The sequence below is a fragment of the Phoxinus phoxinus genome, assembly GCF_949152265.1.
Source record: "Phoxinus phoxinus genome assembly, chromosome: 21".
NCBI lineage: Eukaryota > Metazoa > Chordata > Actinopteri > Cypriniformes > Leuciscidae > Phoxinus > Phoxinus phoxinus.
This window is the reverse complement of record NC_136896.1, coordinates 15296224-15319239: the sequence shown is the minus strand read 5'-3', so window position 1 is coordinate 15319239 and position 23016 is coordinate 15296224. Positions and strand designations below refer to the sequence as shown.

General features: G+C 37.4%; 1 protein-coding gene across 14 annotated transcripts in view; it reads right to left on the bottom strand.

The window, feature by feature from the left end:
* Nucleotides 1-563: 563 nt before the first annotated feature.
* The window catches only part of eme1 (essential meiotic structure-specific endonuclease 1), a 33270-nt gene continuing 10817 nt past the window's right edge, over nucleotides 564-23016 (bottom strand). For 6 of the 14 annotated variants that reach the window (XM_079595721.1, XM_079595716.1, XM_079595720.1 and 3 more), the window contains one exon: nucleotides 20139-23004. In XM_079595721.1, the coding sequence (XP_079451847.1) occupies nucleotides 22828-23004 (177 nt within the window). In that variant the 3' untranslated portion in view covers nucleotides 20139-22827. Of the gene's footprint in view, nucleotides 740-2124; nucleotides 2169-2277; nucleotides 2341-4694; nucleotides 5661-7920; nucleotides 8065-8296; nucleotides 8431-8575; nucleotides 8773-9076; nucleotides 9158-17280; nucleotides 17381-20138; nucleotides 23005-23016 lie in introns of those variants that run through there. The other 8 variants (XR_013795715.1, XR_013795718.1, XR_013795719.1 and 5 more) reach the window with 6 other exon arrangements.

Genomic DNA, 23016 nt, shown 5'->3' with positions numbered 1-23016 from the left:
TACATGTTCAAACTAAAATGAAGAATATTTGAGATGTTGCAAAGTAGCCTAATTATGGAAAGAAACAAATACATACAATTATGGTTTGGTGTGAGATGAAATAGGCCTAATGTTTATTCTGCAACTTAGTGAGTAAGAAGTCCAAAACAAACATTTTATGGAGCTCTGGATCTTTTTTAATGCTTCAAACAAAGCAAAAAATTAGGTAAATTCCAAAAAATAAAATGTGGATGACCATTTCAACCATTTATAATTGTCTTTTTTTTTATGAATTACCTCATTTACTGCATTGATTTGTTCTCCAACAGCTGCCATATAGTCCTCTGGGACAAAAGTATGACCACTGTAGAAAAAATATTCCTTTATTGAATGTTTTAGTGCTCCTGGGAAATGTTTTGGAAGGAATTTTCTTTAACCTTTGTAGAAGAAAAAACTTTGGATTTTACAAAGGGAATAATTCAATCCATTATGAGTCCTATAAAGTGTGTTTGTACACATGTGAGAGAAGAGGAGAGGAGAGGAATAGAGGAGAGGAGAGGAGAGGAGAGGAGAGGAGAGGAGAGGAGAGGAGAGGAGAGGAGAGGAGAGGAGAGGGAGAGAAGGATGGGCCGACAACCAAAATAAATGGTATAAAATATACAGGAGAAAAGGAAGCACCCTCTTTCATTTCCTTCCTGTTGTCTTTGGGGAGAAGGGGAAATAGGCTGCCTCAGTTTCATCTCAGGGTGGCCGGGTTGGCCTGTCAGGTCATCATCATCATGACAAATGCAGGGGAGAAACCAAACAGACAGAGTTAGATCAGTCCACTTTAAGGAAGGCAGGGACACAAGTTGGAACAGACTGTCCACCCATCAGGTTCATGATAGCTTTCCCTGCTGCCATTACTCTCTGTAAGCAGCCTTTCAATTCCACAATCCCTCATCTCATCCATGTTATCTAATGCTGCTGTCCTCGTGGGCTGATTTCTTTGTGATTTCAACTACATACATTCTCTTACAGTAAACATGCCATGTATTACCAGTGATGTACAGCAGCAGCAGGGTCAATTTCATGACACTCATTTTTTTATCTATTAAAGTGTTTTTTGTTTTTTTGTTTTATGTATCGGATGTCCGGAAATGTATTAGCCGGGTCAATTTCGTGAAACAAATTGTTATAATTTTTTTTTTATTAATTTATTTAACCATTCATAAAACAATGACTTTAATAGACCTCCTCTATGTATGGTTAACATTTCAATTCTGTATTTAAATTCATTTAGAGATTTTTTCTTATTCGTTTAGACTTGGCTTTGTTCCCCTTTTGATGATGTACAGCAGTGTCGATTTCATAACACTTATTTTTAAAATGTAATAGTTTATAAAGCAATAGCCTCTTCTATTGTAAACATTTATGTATTTAAATTCATTTCTATATTTTGTATTATTTGTAAACTTAAAATTTCCAGCTTTTGATGATCATGATGTACAGTAGCAGAGTCAATTTCATGACTTACAAAAAACAAAAAAAACAATGATTTATTAATTTAATCATTCACAAAAACAGTGATTTGAATAGACCTCTGCGGTAAACATTTAATTTATGCATTTAAATTAATTTTGATATACGTTTTTATCAAATGTCACCTTTTTAAACATAGACACTTATGTCTTTACGGAAGGAGTTTGTGATATTTATTTTAATAGCTGGCTGTTGTTTTTGTATTTCATCTTGTATATGCGAACATATCATCAAGAACATTATTCCAACAAACGCCTCTCCAACCCAGGCAATTAATCACTTTCGGATTACAGTCTGACATTATCCCAGGTCAAAACAAAGCTGTTAAATTATACATATTAAGTGCCCTTTGCACGCTACAATCCGAGATGCCTATTCTAGGAGGAAAACAACTGCGCAATCATGTAACAAAGTCAGTCAGCAACCAAGGATCCTTTTTTTCTTGCGGTATTTGTGCGTGTGTTTGAGTGTGGTCTGGCTGGGTGAAGGGGCGCTCTGCAGGACAGTCTGGGTCTCTGCTGCCGCAGCTGCTGCGGTGTGTGTGGACAGATGCAGAGAATGACCTCAGCTAACACACTTCCTCCAGCGCTCCTCAGCATCGCGCGCGTGTGTGTGTGTGTGTGTGTGTGTGTGTGTGTGTATGTCAGACCAGTGTCTCACTATTGAACCTGGCAGTTAACACAGAAGGAAAACAGGAAAAGGTTTTGAGCAGTGCAGCAGGAGTTTATGAACACAAACAAACACACAAAGATGCTTTACAACTGGAGAAACAATTACTTTCAAGCACAGTGTGTGGCTCGTCCCCAGTGTGAGATGTCTTGTTTCGTGTTCTAAAGATTTCTGTTGGTCAGATACAAAGCTGAACATAATGACATGGTCTTATATACTGCATGAGTCTCTCTCATCTCTCTCTCTCTCTCTCTCTCTCTCTCTCTCTCTCTCCTCTCTCTCTCTCTCTCTCTCTCTCTCTCTCTTACACACACGCACACACACACGCTCACGCACACACACACACGCTCATGCACACACACGCTCACACTCCCTGCACAGTCAGTTATTTGTAAAAGGCAGCAGGATGTTAGCAAAAGTGGCGAGGATCAATTGCAGAATGATTATTTTCTGCTAAGGGGGCTCTCAGCAAAAACATATAACACACTCAAAGTGTCATGATTCTCCCAATTCTTCCCTGAATTACTTTTTTCTGTTAAGCTCTTCACATTTTGCATAAGATCTGCTGACTTCTGAAATACCCATTTAAAAAAAAAATGATATTCTATAAATCACAACCTGTCTAAATTCTGGCTCATCTATATTTCAGCAATTAGTTCCTGTTTACTGCCATTTAAAAGAAACTGTGGCACCTTCGGGATTCTCCACTGCTTTATGGCAGAGACTATAGTGACGTTCCAATTCACAGTGTCCTACTGTACTGAGCAGTGAATATCTGTAGAATGGCATCAACGACTGCATGGTTTTAAAATAAGTTTGAAAGAGGGTCTAAATATAAATACACACACACGTATTACAGTATATCTCATACTCGACTGTTACTAGTAACACTTCATGTAGTACTTTTTAATTTTTGTTTTTCTAATTTATAATGAGTTATTATTTGTTGTCTTTTTGTTGTTTTCACAATCAAGTATTCAAATAAAAAATCTGAAAGCAACACAGCATTGAGAAAATTAGAGAGAAAATGTTTGGCATGTTGCCATGGCTTCATTCAAATTTCTCACCTTGAATAATTGCAATCTCCACTGCGAAAAAAACCCATAAACCTGTAATTATCATAACACTACCTCCTATACAGTGTCATTTTGCCCATGTCTGTTTGTGTTCTGACCAATAACCAATGATTAGACATAATAATTGGGTGGAGCTGTATGAGTCACCAATGCATTCTTGATTATGAAAAATATGCATTTATTTATTCCCCTTATGAATAAATAATTGCATTTCTTAGATTATTAATGGTTACCATTGCAATATTTCAGGGAGAAATATATTTATATAAAATAAATAGACAAATAAATAAATAAAGAAACCTGCATGAATTTCTTATATGCTGCTTTTTTAGTGTTGAAAGGTCTTGATTGCAATTTTCTTTCTTTCTTTCTTTCTTTTCTTTCTTTCTTTCTTTCTTTCTTTCTTTCTAATATGCAAAAGTGCAGCATGAACATTGTGCTACACTCCGTATTCCGACTGCGTTCACACGTTTTTGAACGATATTCAGGTGAGCAAAATATCCAGCCTTTTCATTTTAAGAGGGAACTATTCCTTTAAAGGGGTCATTCACCGCTGGCAAAATGGACTTTCAATTAAACTTGGCTGCCTATAGAAAGCCTAATTAGGTAGAAAGGTGGGGGGAAAAAAACTGAAATTGGTGCCTGACTAGAGAAAACAGAGAATAAGGGCTGTTGTCTTCCCTATTGCCAAATAGGTAAGAAAACTTCAACACCCATTATGCACTGGGCATGTTGCCATCCAAGGCCAATCTCAAGGGCTGTTTACATGTTTTCAACAAACTTTTTATGCACTTTAGCCATTCATTTACACGACAACGGCGTTTTGGGTGCCTGAAAACGCAAACTTTTAAAAAAGGATTTCAATATAAACAACAAAAACGCCAATCTCTGAAAATGATGACATCATGCATGCGTATTATGCATTCAATCTATAGTGATTCATAGACATGCCTGGCAGCAAAATACAACGTTTTTAGTCGTTTTCGCGGATCCGTGTGAATAGGGATCGTTTTGACAATGCTGTCGTTTGTACGCGGAAAACTCAAAGGAAAAACCTTTTTAAGCTTATCGTTGTTGTGTAAACGTACCATAAGGCTGAATAGGCTTGAATAGAGTCAAATACTACCTTGCTTGAGTGGGAATTGTAGGAATAGAATTGGTATTTAATTGTTCCCAGGTGCAAGAATTTGAAAAGTAAACGTTTAGCGGGAGTGGTTTCCAATAAAGAATCCAGCGCGTTGTAGGGACCCAGACATCAAACATAGTGTCGGGCCAGACCCGGCCTACATCTGGGCCGTATGGAAACCACGCGTACCAGATGTGGCCGACACTATGTTGCGGTCTGGGGAGCAGCTAAAGGCTGCAAAGAACCGCAAATACGGAGAGAACAGCTACGGAAAAGCTGAAGAAACATCGCGTTTGACACTTTTGTGTCATCCGGAGTTTTGCTGACAAATAAATGGGAATCCGGTAACACGGAGAAAGGGTAAACATTGCTTATTTACATATACTACCAAAATTTTAACAATACAAAGCGGGTTGAAAATTGGCCAAGTTGCAGTTAAACAAATATTTAGTTGGATGTTATGCTAACGAATTAAGGATAAAGTATTTCCCAAGTCTACCCAGTTGCTGGAAGGCAAAATAAATAAATAACGTGACCATGATTGCCATAGCCATCTGTTTATTGTGAAGGGCCTGGCTGGCATAATCAGCCTCACAGTGGGAAGTGTGCCCACTTCCCACAAGACACTTCCAAGTGTCTGGTGCAGTGCAGTTACCACGACCAGCCCCCTTAACATCTTATCAGCAGTCATATCTGTTACCGCAATCAGCTCTAAGTTAACAGACCTTTGCTGTTCTATATGCTCTCCGAACATTAAAAGAGAAAAGGTGGAAAAGGGAAGATTGTATCACATTCACAGCTTCATGGTCCTGGACTGAGCGAAAAGATCACAGCTGCTATGATTAGCATCAACCTCAACTCAGAGCACCGCCAACGTAATGGGCTACCCTCCACTCCAATCATTTGAAGAGCAGATAAAGAAGTTGTGCCGTGTTGAACATGCCAGCTCTACGCTCTCACCTCTCCAACGAGTCTGCTCTTAAAACATGATTTGATATATTTACAGCTGCCCTTGCCATCATCTGTTAGGATTAAAATTAAAGTGATGTGCATATTACATGCATCCTCAGGCCTCCCATGACCTTGGCATGAACTCCCATAAAGCCAGCGAGTTAGACCTGCTGTTGAAGATTAGGGGAGGCTCAAGCATTGAAAGCATGCAGCTGCAGCTTTATAGTTTTACTTTTATGCCATGAAAATGATAAATGCTGTACACTTAGGCTACTATTTACAGGTGTTAAAGAGCTACTCACCCTCATGTTGTTCCAAACCCATAAGACTTTGGTTTCCTTCAAGACACAAATAAAGATATTTTGAATTAAAACTGAGAGGTTTCTGTCCCTCCATTGTAAGTCCAGGTAACCCAAATTTAGAAGATCCAAAAAGGTCATAAATGCATTGTAAAATGAATCTATATTCAAAGTTTTGTCAAGAGATATGATTGCTTTATATGATAAACAGATTTTTGAACAGGGCTTTTACTCGCATATAAACACGCATACATTTCTAGCCAATGGATGGAATAAAGTCATATTTTATCTATATTGTATGTTAGCATAAAATTTAACTAGATATTTGTTAAAGGAAAAGTTCCAGTCAAGAAATTAAAAGTATGTCATAATTTAATCATCCTCATGTTGATCCAAAACTGTATTACTTTTTTTCGTTTGCCGAACACAAAAGATGTTTTAAAGAACTGGTTTTGCACAAAGAAACATACAATGAAAGTCTCTCTCTCTCTCTGACTTTTCCTGGAGAGCAGAGCCTGTGATTGCAGAGTATCAGTTCTAATAGAGTCACACATAATAAGGACGAGAAATGTGACCCAGCTGCAGCCAAATTGAAGTGGCAATGCACATTTCAAAAGACAATGGTCTAGTATTGTTTGCTTTTGCTTTGTTTTGCATCCAGGGCATTGTGAGTTTGTCGAAGAGAGCCTTGACACTCTCATCTTTCTCAGATATTGTTGGTAAATCCAAAGTCTACCACATGGACACGACTATTTGTCTTCGTCTAATTTCAATTCTTTTTCTTTCTTCCTCTCGTCGCCTAGGTCTCGAAACAATATGTTAAAAGCATTTTGTTCCTGAAAGGCTTTTCCTGGAAAAGCAAAGCTATCCTACAGAGTCTGATTGTTGTAACCTTTAAGGATATGAAGTCTGAAGGGTTATGCAATAGTATACACAACTAATTTGTTGCCATCATATAAATTATGATAGCTTTGTGACTTCTAATGAACAATCAATGTGCAGAAAGGGCAGTCGATACATTATTGAATTTGTTTGTGGTGCTTTTAATACCCTTTAGATGTTTGGGTTGTAGAAGTTTTTTTAGAATCTGCTTCAGTTTTATTCCCCTGACAATTACAACATTATTTTTCATGACTGCATTTTTGTATCTCACAATTACAACTTCATATCTCACAACTGCAAATAGGCCTATACTGTATATGATGAGACTATTTCTCACAAATTATATGTCAAATTATTTTATTCAATAATAATTTTAAATTTGTGATGCTCCTTCTTAAGCTTATACCACACTATATAAATAATTCCTAAGAATTATGAACCATTGACAAAATAGAATGATTTCTGAAGGATCATGTAACACTGAAGATTGGACTGATGGAAATTCAGCTTTGCATCACAGAAATAAATTATATTTTAAAGTTTAAATTATAAATGAATGTTTTTTTCTGTATTTTTGATCAAATAAATTAAGCATAAGACACTTCTTTCAAAATTATATCAAAATAGTAATTTCCAAACATATGAGCGGTACTGTAGTTGCAAAGTTGTAGAATGTCAAAAGTGTAACATCAAAAAGTGTAATCCTCATAATTGTATCCCAAAGTTATGTTTTTCTCATGACTTATACTTAATATCTCACAATTGCTATCATTTTTGACAATTGTTAAAATATTTTTCATAATTGTGACATAATTGTATCTCACACAACTTTTTTCCTCATAATCGCGATTTTATATCTCACAATTGTTACTATTTTTGACAATTGCAACTCCAATATCACAATATTTTATTTTTCACAGCTGTTATGTAAAATTATTTTATTCAATAATACCACTTTTTGTTGTGTTCCTTCTTGAGCATTTAACTTAGATCACAATTCAGATTGGCGTCCAATTCTCACTATTAACTAGGCCTAACTATTAACTACAACTTCCTCAAACTCCTAATTACTGCTTATTAATAGTTAGTAAGGTAATTGTTAAATTTAGGTTTTGGTTAGGATTAAGGTATGTAGAATATGGTCATGGAGAATAAGGCACTAATATGTGCTTTATAAGTACTAATTAAACAGCCAATATCCTAGTAATATGCATGCTAATAAGCAAGTATATTTAATAGTTAGAATTGGATCCTAAAAGTGTTACCGAAAAAATTAAATCGTTCAGCATCGCATTAAACGTACGCTGTTTTTTTTTTTCAGATTCAATACCAAGCTTGTCAGCGCATCAACTTGCATTTTCTTCTAACACATCAGTCTCATCATACATTTTGCCTTTACACAAAGGTGCTCACTCACTGTGATTGAACCGAAGTCATCACATTACCCTGAAGCATTTGGAAAACGCAGACCCCTGCATGGAGCCCAAGAGCCCGTCAATTCAGTTGTATATGCTTATTTTTCCATCTCAGTCAGCAGTTTACTGAATAAAGCAGCACCCATCTGTCAGAGTAAAGGACAGTTAAGAGAACCTCTCAACACAAACTACAATGATAGATATGTTCTTTTTTCATTTGCTGTTTTCCCCCCCTGGATCAGTCAGGAGGTTTAACCAGTTGAGTTCTATGTCACACTAAAAGCTGTGTTTATCCTTTTCTGTACTGGTCAACGACCAGCTTGAATGTTTCTCTAAAAGGAAACCAACTCTGTGGCAATGTGAAAGGGTGGCATTTACCTCCATGTGGTGTGTATAGTTAGATCTGGGGTAGACTGACAGATCCACACTTCTCATCACCACTCCTTTTCATCTCCCTTGTCATGGCGCCATTTCTCAAAAGGGACTAGTATTTTGAAACCGCTCCCTGTCAACTTAGATGCGAAAAGGGGAAAAGAAATGAAAACACTCATCTGTCTTGCTTTCTGTCAGCCTGCCCAGACAACACTGGCCAAACAATGTGACAAAGCCGCCAAATTCCTGGTTTCTGTGCAATGTGCAGCAGCCGCGGGTACTTGCCTGGATGTGTTTTGAATAAGTCTGAGGAGAGTGAGAGATCCCAACAGGAGCCTTGAGCACCACGGCCGCCTTCCCAATTAATGCATGAGCAGCCAGCACATTTGTCCCCTGGATAGATATTTCCTATCAGCACGTCAATACATTCTTAGCTGTCTTCAAAAAGGACATTTGTGGCTTCCTCAAAGTCTCCAATAACACTGTATGGACAAGTGAAAGCATAGAGTCATTGATATGTTTGATTGTTAAACAATATGTTCCTCTTGTATGTCTTCATTCATCATTTTTCTAAAGCACAGAACATTTCGTCAATGAGCAGACCACCATAAAACAGTGCTTAATCTTTACATACTCGGCAGACTGAGATGAAAAGATGGACTATAAGCAAAATGATGAAGCAAAACAGATGTTATTCCATAAAAAAAGGACAGACTGGCCCTCAAAAAAGCCAATTTAGGTGGAATTTGATGTCTTTTTAAGGCTTAAACTATATATCTTAAAGACCTGTTCGTTCTTTTGCAATGAAGACACAATTGGTTCAGGTAAAATGTCTCTTCTCCAAAATGTATGGCATCAAATTATGATCTGAAAGACACAAACAAACAGTAAATCTGATGCACAATCTTTATCTGGGTAACTCACATTCTGCAGGCACTGACTTTAACAGACCCAGAAGTATTCTCGGTGTACATAAGGTTTGGTACACAGTGGAGAAAAAAAAATAAGAGATTGCTTCTGAGTCTATAAGATATTACACCAGCACAAAATATAACTGGCAAGACACTGCCATTGTGGTGACCATGGTAACAACTGATCTGTAGTACATCACTGATACTGCTAACAGGTACACATCATCAAGGGCTGAATGACACGGGTAATGACAGGTCACAGTGTCTCTTATGACAGAAAGGTGAGATGATCCAACAGATCTTCTTGTTGATGGTGTTGTGAAAACCAGCTATTTGTGTTCCAGAAGTCTCGGTTTAGACGGTGATGTAGTTAATGGAATTTCATCTTTTTTTATCTATATCTCCTAAATTTATGTTTCAGTCATCAAATAATTTACTGCTCTGATTATCTTGAGGCACACATGGCCACTGTTTAACCCGAGGAGGTCTATAACACCTGGAGAGAGCTGTCCATTAAGCATTCTCATTCATCTCAATGGCAGGTGATTATGTATGGAGGTATATTTGTGCCACAGTTATGAGATTCTAAGATCACATTTTGAGAATGCAAAAGGGCTTTTTTATGGAGAAATGTTAATCTCACAAAGAATATTTTGTAAAGTATGAAGTAAATACATTGTCATGAGATGAAAATTAAAGCTTTGCCAGAGAATGTGAATAATATTACAGCTGCCGCAATTAACGTTACCTAATCATGAATAGTGCATATGGCAGTTTTATTTATATTTTTCCCTTTGCATTAAAGGTACTTGCAACATGCCTTTGCAGCGTTGAGCATTGTAGCCAATCACAGATTTGTCTGTTGAACGCATCGGCCAATCAGAGGCGTTTAAATGAGTCGCTGTGCTGAAGATGTGTTTTGTGCGAGCTCACCGAGTTCTACACTTTTCGCAAACCTGTCATTATTATTGGCAATAAACTTAAGATGCAAATAAGAGATTCACTGCAATGTATTTGATATTCTTGAGGCTGCTTTGATGCACTCCATTACGCACCGCTCTGTTTGTTGTTAGGATGACTAAAAGTTCACCGGTCTAGCTCATCAATGTTTAAATTATTAAAGAAGGCAGGGCTTACCGTTCACAGAAGGATGTTAACAGTGAACGAATGCCTGGTAAAATGTAAGTAGATAAACATTTAATATTTGACAACTGTTTTACAATAGAAATGTTCAACTACCGACAGTATCCGGTGACGCAAATTACTCAACTTTTTTTTTTAAATAAAATTTTGCCTTTTTGAATTGAAAATATACTATAATTTCCTTGATTCATGTAGAGAGAATGTATGCATACTTAAAAATAAAATATTATTTGCAAATACTTTTAATATTTATACTCTTAATTATTTCACTAATACAATAAGCCTTTCTTTTTCTTGAATCCCTTAAATCGCTTTTATAATTAATTATTTTAAATAAAAATACCTAATTTTAGTACACACACACACACACACACACACACACACACACACTTCTATTGTTATATACTGAGCTCTGCCCTAAACTTAAACGTAACCATAAACTGTTAATTAAAACATCATTAGCATGTTTATATTTGATTTTATATTTAGAAGAACAAAGTCCAAGATCAACCCAGACCTAGTTATTTATATACAAAATATTGTTGAGGCTATTCATGTAATTATTCATGAATATTATTCATCAATAATATTCAACTATTCATGTCATGGAATTTAAGACAATATAAACTTTATTGAACAATACCAAATTTAAAATATTCAATTGTCCAAAATAATATTCATATACCTAATGTAACGCTTTAAGTTGTTTTTGGACTTTTATTCTTTATGTGAAAAGTATATACTCTCAGTATTTATATATATAAGCCTTGGCTTTGAATATAAACTACAGTTACACTATGGATACTGTACAAGAACTAAACAGTCATGAGGGCAAATGCATACCTCAATGAATTATGGATCAAGCTATCAGTCTTGGGACCCCTGGGGCTCCAAGAAGGTCCTGCAGTGGGTCTGTGGACAGATATATAAAACATGATTTCAAAAATATAAACATATTCTATTTTATATTTTAAAAGTATCTCTCAGTGTGATACATTGTGTACTGTTAAGCATTGTAGAAGTTGTTTGGGGTCTGTAAAGTTTAAGAACTCTATGGGCTTGTTTACCTTCTAAAATTCCATGAGATGACCACGTTTCAATCATCAAGAGTCTTATGAAAGGGAAACATCTGTTAAAGGGTTAGTTCACCCAAAAATGAAATTTCGACATGAATTCGACAATGAATGGAACAACATGAGGTTGAGTAATTACTGACAGAATTGTCATTTTTAGGTTAACTAACCCTTCAAGTTGTCCCACAAAGTGTCTGCTCTGCTCCATACAGCATGAACGGCAGAGTAGCACAGTGCACCATGTAGTCAGATTTCAGATTTTTACAATGTGATGAGCGTCATTGACATATATATAATCTTGTAAAATGTGTGGTCAATACCACCACTCCCTATACACAGAATATGCGTGATCGCAAATTCAAAAGCGAAAGTGAAGAGCGACTTCAATACATTGCATTTTGATAGAGCCTGCCTGCTAATTAAAGGGCCTAAGGGTTGCTAAGTGACTGTATTGCTGGTCATAAAGTGTGTTCCTATAGATGGAGAGTTGTATATTTTTCTTCTTTATAATAAGATGCCATTTTAATTTGACGAAGATACGTTTTTTTGCTGCTAATATTAAAATTCTGAGAGGCAGAGTTTGAATATAAATTGCAGCAGTGTATAATAAGTCATATCATATACAAGAATGATTATTAATGCATGAATCAAACTTTAAACAGACAATTGAGACGGTTTATTTGTGGCAAGATACAGTGGCATTAACTACTTTCCCACACTTGACTACAGCATCTCACGGGAGATGGATCATGTGTGCTTCTGTGTCTTTACTTCTGTTGGTAGTCACTGCATTTTATCACTACTCATTTGCATAAAGTGTTCTCAACTGCGTTGCATCAATGAACATGCCCACAATGCAATGCCAAAAGTTTATATTTCTCATGTCGCTGGAAATGACTAACTCTCATTGAAAATGAATGACTTCTATTCCAATTGTCACTGCAAATACCTGAACGCCCCTTAAGGTCCCAATTTACTTCAGGCAAAATCGAAGAACTGCTGTGACATAATTTCAAACAAAATCAGGGCAAAACTAAGTCCGAGTTAGATTTGGGAGTTCGAAGCAGCTTGCCAAAGCGAACTTTCCAGAAAAAAAATATTTTCCATTCAGCCCGTCAAGGTCTGACGTCCGCGAGTGAAACCATGAACACACTGGAGAGCTGGTTTATAGTAGAAAATTAAGTTGTGGCTTGTCGACTTAAGCCAGGTTCACACTGTAAGATTGTGGCCATGATTTGGCCGTCTGAGACAAATTTTGTGAATCCTTAAAGATTCCTCTGATCCTAAGCCAAAATCTACATATTCACTGACAGACGATTAATAACCATTGCGAACAAATTTAACCTCAGACAACATTCTGTCAGTGTCAGAAGTTTTGAGGCGCAGTTTGAGGCTTCTCCTACGACAACCGTCAAATCAAAAACCAATAGGAGTGCAGAACCTGATGACGCAATTAGTGAGACAACAATAACCCACCACTTGCTGCACACACACACACGTCTTTTTTCCCAGTTTTCTTTTTTAAGAAAAAACCCATGATTTTCTTTTTTAAGAAAATGTAAAACTCCGGACGAGTCTTCTTGCACACGTCGGTTTTTTAACGCGTCTTGACTGCCGTATGTTAATGACAACTGAGATCCTACAGTGTGACATGGCTTACAGCGGGGATCCTGTTCGTACTGTTTGACAAGCAACAGTCGTAAAAGACTCCTATTAATCAAACAGTGTGCACCCGGCTTTACATTGTGTGCACAATTATTAGGCAAGTGAGTATTTTGACCATATCATCATTTTTATGCATTTGTTCTAACTCCAAGCTGTAAAAACTTGAATGCTAATTGGATTTAAGCATTTCAGGTGATGTGTTTTTGTGTAATGAGGGAGGGTGTGGCCTAAGGAGATCAATACCCTATATCAAGGTGTGCATAATTATTAGGCAGCTTCTTTTCCTCAGGCAAAATGGGACGAAAAAGAGATTTAACTGACTCTGAAAAGTCAAAAATTGTAGAGGGATGCAGCACTCTTGAAATTGCTAAGATATTGGGGCGTGATCACAGAACCACCAAACGTTTTGTAGCAAATACTCAACAGAGTCGCAAGAAACTTGTTGAGAAAAAAACCCCGAAAAAATTAACTGCCAAAGATTTGAGAAGAATCAAACGTGAAGCTACCAGGAACCCATTATCCTCAAGTGCTGTCATATTCCAGAACTGCAACCTACCTGGAGTGCCCAGAAGTACAAGGTGTTCAGTGCTCAGAGACATGGCCAAGGTAAGGAAGGCTGAAATCCGACCACCACTGAACAAGAAACATAAGTTGAAACGTCAAGACTGGGCCAGGAAATATCTGAAGACAGATTTTTCAAAGGTTTTATGGACTGATGAGACGAGAGTGACTCTTGACGGACCAGATGGATGGGCCCGTGTCTGGATAAGTAATGGGCACAGAGCTCCACTTCAACTCGGACGACAGCAAGGTGGAGGTGGGGTGATGGTATGGGCTGGTATTATTAAAGACGAGCTAGTTGGACCTTTTCGGGTTGAAGATGGACTCAAAATGAACTCCCAAACCTACTGCCAGTTTTTAGAAGATACTTTCTTCAAGCAGTGGTACAGGAAAAAGTCTGCATCTTTCAAGAAGACCATGATTTTTATGCAGGACAATGCTCCATCGCATGCATCGAAGTACTCCAGTAAAGGCCTTAAAGATGAAAGAATAATGACATGGCCCCCTTCCTCACCTGATCTAAACCCTATTGAGAACTTGTGGGCCCTTCTTAAACGGGAGATTTACAGTGAAGGAAAACAGTACACCTCTCTGAACAGTGTATGGGAGGCTGTGGTGGCTTCTGCACAAAAAGTTGATCATCAACAGATCAAGAAACTGACAGACTCCATGAATGGAAGGCTTATAACTGTTATTGAAAAGAAGGGTGGCTATATTGGTCACTGAATTTATTTTTTTTATGTCAGAAATGTTTATTTGTAAATTTAGTTGTTTGTTTTTTATTCTCACTTTTAACAGATGAAAATAAACAAGTGAGATGGGAAAATGTTAATTTTTCATTTTGCTGCATAATAGTTCTGCACACCAAAAGTTGCCTAATAATTGTGCACACATAGATATTGTCATAAAAAGCCAAAACATAATTTTTATTTCCTAAAATATTCAGGTTTGAGGTTTATTAACAATTTGGATTGACTGAGAGAACTGTGGTTGTTCAATAATAAAAGTAATCCTCAAAAATACAACTTGCCTAATAATTTTGCACACAGTGTAGTAACTATTACAGAAAAAACTCGGCATTATATACATTAAATGACTACGGATCACACGTTACCAGACTTTCAACATGCAGAAACATGTGCCTCGCTGCTAGCAGATGCATGACAAATGAAAACAATATGTTCTAAAGTCATTTCAAAATATCAGACATGTTATCTGATATCCTCCGACTAGATAGAATCATAATCTGAATCAAGCCTGTGCCCAAAAATTGGTGCAAAAGTCGTATAGGCTATTCCAGCTATCAGATGTTTATGAAACTCTGTCCACATTGATCTGAACCAGACTGTAAAACATAGACTACATCCATAACCTTGATAGCAACAAATACAAATAAAGAAAAGAGAGATGCCATACAGATTCTTGTCCATCAACTAGAATGAATGTTTCTAATAGCCCATAAATTAGAAATGATAAATAATAAATGCTGCGAAGAAATCTGATTCATCAATGCAAGGACTCAGCTGATCAACATTCTCATTATCAAGTGGAGCTGAAGTAATTGGTTTCTCTATTAAGCCATGTGACCTTTTAGTCCTTTCATAAAACAAAGTGTGGATGTAATCCTTCAAAAGCTCTGAGCAAGAATCTACATTCAACTTTTACAAACTGGCTCAGAAAAGAAGAGTTTAACCTTTGTATCATGCCATCAGACTGTGCGCCTTAAACGATCCCTTCATTCCAGGATGTCGGCTGTCATTTTGTAATAGTTTTAAAGGGTAAAATTAGCAACTGAATTCCAGAAGGACAACAGCAACATTATCCTCTTTAATAGGAGAGCACCAAGTCTCACTAAGATAATTACATCATTATCTGTCTATCAATCACCATTTGGTGTTGGGAAAATTACATAAATCCCAAAGCTCAGGAAATATGAAGTACATCACCTTCCCTGAATTATTTACCAGCTTGAGCATTTAAATAACACTTGAAGCTTGATGCATGATGAAAAAGCCAGCCTCACTTTATCATGTTTACGGTTCCTATAGCTATGAACTTCTCTGAAGAAATAGATGCACTGTATGAGGCTCTTGATAAAAAGGATCCATTTATTTTCTTTCTTTTTTTTTTCAATGCTCACCTTTCTCACCTTCACAGTGAAAAAAAAAAAAAAGGATTTACAGAGTGCAGTAAGCTTTTTTATGTGTGTGTGTGGTTTTAATGGGATTGGAGGTGGAGTATACAGGCTTTTCCTCATATTTGGAGTGTTTTACTGTAGCATATTTATCTCAAAGTTAATTTAGTTTAAATATTCAAACATAAAAAAAAAGAAATATGAAAGAGAAAAGGCCCCATTGCAATAAGCAGATTTACTGACCTCAGTGTCTAAGTTCTGTTCATACGATTAATGCAAAAAGTTGTTATTGCGCACACAGAAAAAGTGGGGTTTTTTTTTGTACTATGAACTTTATTAGGACATGCTATTAATATTCAAACATATTTAAAAATATATATTAAAATTGAATTTAAAATAGTTTATTAGTTTAGTGAAAAGCACAGATTTATGGGATGTAAAATGTACTGGTTTTCAACTGATATGAGATATTCCTGGTTTTTTAATCAAATAAATGCAGCTTTGGTGATATATACTGAGTTTATATATATATATATATATATTTTTTTTTTTTTTTTTACATTTATTTGTATAGCGCTTTTCACATTACATACCAGAGCTTTCAAAGCAGCTTTCCAGAACATGCATGTGTCCACATTTCAATTTAGTGTATATATACTGTATATACTCTGTATAATTGCCTATTTAATCATTTTTAGATGGTTCACTGAAAGTTGAGCTTTAAAAAACTATAAATTCAATAACATTGTTGAATACATCTTCAGCAAATCTCAAAATAAATATAAATTTTTCATGTTGTGATGCTTAAATTGACTTGTCTACAAGTTCTTATAAAAATTATTTCAATAATATATATAGATTTTTTTTTTTACAATTACAAAATAGTATATAATTTTAAAATCAACAATTTTGCAGCCATAACAGGAAAATATAATTATTGGTTTATGGGTATTGGTCATCATTTTAATATCAGTGCATCCAAACAGATTCTCAGGCAATATATGTATTTGTCCTTCAACTAGTTCTCTTCAGTTTGAGACAAATTAAAGATGAAAACAGAAGTATGTAACCTTGGCCAGCAAGCTCAGTAAAAGGAGAAATAGTGTGTAAAATCACCAGATTCATTTCTTGTCATAACTTTTCATTCCCAAAGATGCATCATCATCATCATTCTAGGTCATATCCTGTGCAGCTCAGACACAACTAACGTCATTCAGACAGGAACTGAGCAGCAGGTTAAGGACAGCAGCTGGGAGTAGATATTACTGACATGAATTCGGATTGATCCCGAGACCTGTCAGGGACGAGCGATACTCATACTCATGACACACGCTTGTGGGAAAGTGCACCAACACGCACAAACTTTTTTGGCCGCAAAAGGTCAAGTACAGCTATTGACCAAAGAATCTCAAGCACTAAGCCTTGCGAAGCCTTCAGCGGATTGAGGGGAGTGTGACAGACCTGTGAATTGAGAGACACGATGAATGACACCCTTTGTCTTACCTTCATCTTTCCATCTCACCGCTGCCATCCTGTGAGAATAAAGTGTGTCTTTTGCAGTCGACGGTGGCTGTCAAGCACCTCAATTCTGAGAATCAGTCAGCTGCAGGGAAAAAGGAAATAAAGACAACAATGGATCACGAGAGAAAAACGGAAAAGTGCCTATCACTTCGGGAAGAACCGGCAGCTTCCCGCTGGTCGTTTTTGTGGAACAAGATCTCCTAGCACGTGAAAGAGATACTCCAGGTGCCGGTGTTGTGCAAAGCCATTTAAATAACAAACCGAGGAGTAATGGCCCTGACTTGGCTCATTGACCAAATCTCAATATGTGCCGTGCACATGAATTCATATTTGTGTGCCTCCTCTTGTCAGAGTGTTTTCAACCTTATATCAAAGACTATTCCCAATTTGTTTCTGCAGATCGAGCAATCTGGCACGGCACTGATTGGAATGTTAATAAAAACGCCCCAGAGGGTGACGGTGTGTAATGAATACTGAGCGGCAGCAAGGCAGGACGCCGGCTTGGTGTCTAGCACACATTGACACGCGCGCGTACACACACGGACAGCCTCAGGAGACTCCTCCGGGACGCAGTCCATCAAACCACCTTACAGACTCCAGAAGGTGCATGCTTCAAATAAATAAGTAAACATCCCGGATACATCATAAAACACACACACTGACAAGCAGGAAGAGCGTCAGACTCGCTCAGCTCCACACAAATAGCCCAATTAGCGATCGCATCAGGTCGCTACGGGAGAGGGATCATGAGGAGGGCGAGAGGTGGGCATTGATTAGGGGTCCCTGCAGGGATGAGGCCTGGGATCTGGAGTAAATTGAGCCCTGGCCTGATTCCACGCAGCAGCCTCAAACTCTCAAGCACCCCAGGGAGAGCAGAGCCTCCCACAGCGAAACTTGGATTGTGAGGAGAAAGTGAGCGGAAAACAGAGATAATGATCCAATTTCTTAAGGACCATCAAAGGGATTCTCTATCTGGTTTTTCATGGCCTTTGGAATGTGGACGCTCTTTGAGGATACTGAATGTGCTAAAGCTGTAGAGATGAATAGAACATTCTATCCAAATATGTCTGTTACATACTTTACGTTTCACATTAAGTGGCCGTTCACATAGAACTCATTCTTGCATATATATATACACAAGATACAGCTTGACTCATAAAAATAGAAATAAGAGTCATCTGAATGGTGTTACACACATGGGATGAAGGCTAAATTCATAACAGTTGTATATAAAAAGATTTTTTAATTATATAGTATGGTGTGGGTCATCCATGTTGAAATGACGTGACCTGCAGTGTATCACTAAACGATAGAGAAAATCTACACACTCATTGGCTGCCATCTCTGTAGATACACTATGCGGTGTTGATTAGTGATGCGATGTGCGAAATTTAGACAATGGAACACACTTATCATCATGCTTTACAAGCAGAGACATTTACATGGTACAAAACCAGAAGAGGTGTGCTATTTGGGTGAAGAACGTGTTCCACCATCATAGGAGTGTAGAGGTTTTGTGAAGGAGCTTCCATACCGTGCTGTGATGTTGCCACCAGGCATCACACTTTTTGTTTAGGTAAGAGCGTGCAGAACGGTAGGTTCCATATGCAACCTCCTGAGCCTTAAATATAACGCTGACAACCAAGAGGGCTGTGACATGGCTTCTCTTAGGCTGATTAAAGACCAAACGTGCTGCAGCATTCTGGATCATCTGTAAAGTGCTTGAACGCAAGCTAGTTCCAGTAGTACATAAATCATGCATGTGACTGGATAACAACATTTTTAAAGATTTGCGACAAATCAAAATTTGTGGAGCAAATTCATCACTATAGCAATATCATCTAGCCCAGTGGTTCCCAACCTTTTATTGTCTGAGACCCCCTTTTTTCCAAGAAAATATTATAATTTAATGAAATTATCGATCTTGTAAGCTTGCAGCAAGGGTGACAAAATAAGTTGTTTTCAAACAAACGGTATGTTTACTATAACCAGATATGTTTATGCACAAATAATAGCCTATAATATTGAAAATACAATAACAAAAACATCAGAAGGCCCTTTGTCATTTCAAAAACATAAGTCTAGGAGTTGCCTATAAATTGGCCCTGCCAATTTTGAAATGCAATAACAAAAATATTCACACTGTGGTGTGTAGGTAAAAAAAAAAGAAGAAAGAATAGGCTATTACTAAATGACTGCTGTCTGGGACCTCAATACTTGCATGTTATTTGTGAGGCTTTATCAATGTGAGGCTTAATTTTTTACACTTTTGGCGTTATAGTGAGCGATAATAAACTTGCGTTTATTAACAGAATAATGCGTCTTTCAGAAAAACATTGTAGCCGGAACTACTTCTCTCTGTGTAAGTCTATGAAGAGTCACGCAGGTAATGGGCTACTCCGCAGCGATCAAAAACCAGTGTAAAATAGTCCCAATGTAAACACTTATTATAGGTGTACCATAGTGGTTCAGGATAAGACAAAAACACGGATTGGAAAATGGATTCATGATGAACATATACATTTTGTAAATTTTGAACAGAAAAAAATTAAGGAATTCTATTTAATGCTCATTGCTCAAAACTTTTCAAAATATGATGCGACCCCCCACAGAGCTCGCTGAGGCCCCCCCTGTTGGGAACCGATGATCTAGCTATCTAGATCTAGTTTCCCAAAACGGGATTTGCAAACCCCTAGAGGTTAATTAGCTTATGAAAAGCTGATAATGAATTAAATCATAAAAATGTAAATGAAATCATTTTAAAATAAAAGCTAATTAAATTTAAATAAAACACTTACTAAAAAATATGAAATATTTTTATTTTTAAATATTTTCCCTGCATGACATGTAACCATTAACTAACATCAGAGCTGTGAACATGAAAATGTATTAAATTATTGAAATATTAAATAAAAATCTCAGAGTACTTAAAGTAAATATTTTAAATCAAAGGCGTTTGGCTGACAAAAAGTTTGGGAATCTCTGATCTATCCAAATAAGGCAGATGGCAACATGAACAGGTTGTGTGACAAACAAAACAATGCAAAGTAAATAAACAACAACAACCCAGACTACATTAAATATGGGCTCACTTACACAGAGGGTAAACTTGAGCAGTGAATTACTGGCTGCCGAAAACAAGAAACCATCAAAATTCAAGAAGCATCAAACACTCAAACAACACAGACAAGTCTATATCATGATAATACCTTGAGGTTACTATTGAGTTGGATCGCTATGTGATGTTTAATATAACAGAGTTGAGAAACACCAGTGTGGAATCACCGGTCTATTTAGTGTACAGTCAGTGTGAAGCAATTCTGCCCTCATGTGGCAATCAAAAACTCAACCAACCAGCTTAAAAAAAAAAAAGAAATCCACACACTGAGAGAAGATAACTCTGTACATATGTGCAATCTAAAAAAAAGCTGGTAGGAGAGGGAAAGGTAGAAAACAAAATCCTGCAATAACAATGCAATGTTTTCCCTCAGAAGTTAAAAAGCTTCTAGCTCTGTTTTATTCGAGGGTTTTGCATCTCTTTTCACAGAAGAGCTGGATCTGAACACTTGAATCACTTGCGTCTGATTTGCAAATGAACAAAAGAAAGGCAGAAGCAGAGCCATATAATGATTTATTTTAGAAGCAGGAAACATTGATTGAACGCTGGTGGCAAAGAAACCAATACCACAGTGGCCGGCCTACTCATGCTCTGAAATAGATTGTTAGAGTCTTTGACATTCTATCTTGTTGTTTTAGTGAGTGGCTCTGAGTGGATCGTGATTCACCAAGCACCAAGGCGAAACGCATTCAAAATGCAATGGAAGGATAATATCAGACGCTTTGCCTTGTTGGCATATCACTTGCCTGAGGAAATGTGTTATTATTATGCCACTGTCGTCAGTGGGCCAGCACACTACAGGTGGCATTATTGTGGCACAACTCACGAAATTGGAAGTGCCCCCACTCTGCCAAGAATATGAAACTGTAATTGGAACAAAACAGACTCACAAAACCATAAACAGCCCTGCCTGTGGCACTCCATCTTCTGTGGCGGCCGATAAGAAGGTGCATTTTTCCAAGAGATGAGCCGAGTTGAGAATATCCAGGGAAAGACAGTGACTAACAGCCCTGCTTTGCTTTCCACTCTATTGACTGTGAGTGAAGGTGGTCGACGTTGACCTACCGCCACTCCCAATCCTTATTAATCTCCAACAAGAAGCAGGAAGAATCCTGTGTGCACCAGAAACGAGAAACTGCTACTCTGCTGAGCAGAAAAGCTATACGGGGTCTAATCTATCATGTGGAGTAGTCATGACTCGTATATGCACATTGCACATCCAGTAGCTGAAGATAAACAGACCCTTTGCACTTACAGATATTCGTGTTTTGATGCAAATGGAACATATGCCGAGAGAAACGATTCCACCAAAACATTTAGGTTAGATGAGTTACATTGTACTTTGTAAGTTGTAATATCCTATAACTGCCTTTTGGAAATTAAAGTCCCATTTAACTGTTCACAAGCCAGTGAAGATGTTAGCACTGCAGACTCTAGGTCATAAAAGCTATTATAGTCTGCATTCAGAGTACACGAAAATTGGATTTCATACTATTCAGCTAAACAATCACTCCAAGGTGATCCCTTTTCAAGCTGCCATAATTCTGCTCATATAATTCCCTTCGGCACAAGCACACACCTACTAGCCATAGTTTGTTATGCCATCCCTTAAACTGTAGAGGAAATACTGCCTTCAGGGACAGGGATGAAGCATGCAGCTCATCTCTTAAGCACATTTAACGGCTCGTTACCCCACCGCTCGTTTCAGGCAACACGACACTCCTTGGTCAGGTGCCATTCTCTAATGTGCTGGAAATGAGCCATGAGCCTCAACAGTCCTTAGACAGTGAGTATGGCGTGCTCAAGGGGCCATTTTGGTTCCGAAAGGCATGCAGTAGTGCCTTAAGCAGGAAAAAGAGCCAAAACTTATACTGTTGCATTTGCAATGAACAATGCCCTGTTTAGTACTGCTAAAACATGTAAAGATAACATAAAGGGAATTAACTGGACATTAAACATGGGTCTTCAAATGTGTCAACTGAAATACTAAATTAATAAATTCATTTTTGAGAATTTACTGCATTTCCAATTTATATTGAAAAGACTTCTGCCAGCCAAGGTTATTTGCCACTAGGATGAAAAGAACAAAAAACTCAGTGTTCCAGGAAAAGTGAAACTTTCATGGTTCACCTCTAGAGAGGTACAGAAAGGTTTGGACCACAGGTATTTGAGGAAAACTAACTCTGATGGATGTGAAGAAAAATGGTTTGGGTACATTAAGAAACATTTATACCAACGATTTACAGAAAAAAGAAGACAAATATAACTTTTGAAAATCTGGAAAATTCAGGCTTGAAATGTATCAAATATCTCTGAACTGTAATAAATACCTCAATGAAGCCGACATTGCACTAAGTCAATATAACCCAATTCATATGACAGTTGTCCTCATGTGTACAAGGCAGAAGAACCTATACAGCAGAATCAAGGGGCTGCTGGTCATCATGTGACGTCATCATAAGAAACAACCGTTTAGAAAGCTCAGGACCAACTCTGCGGGTTGTAGATGTCACACCCTCTCCGCGACGAATGAGTACATCTGACAGCAGACCAACCTTTTCATGCTCCGATTTGCACCGTGCATATGCCTAAAGTAACAC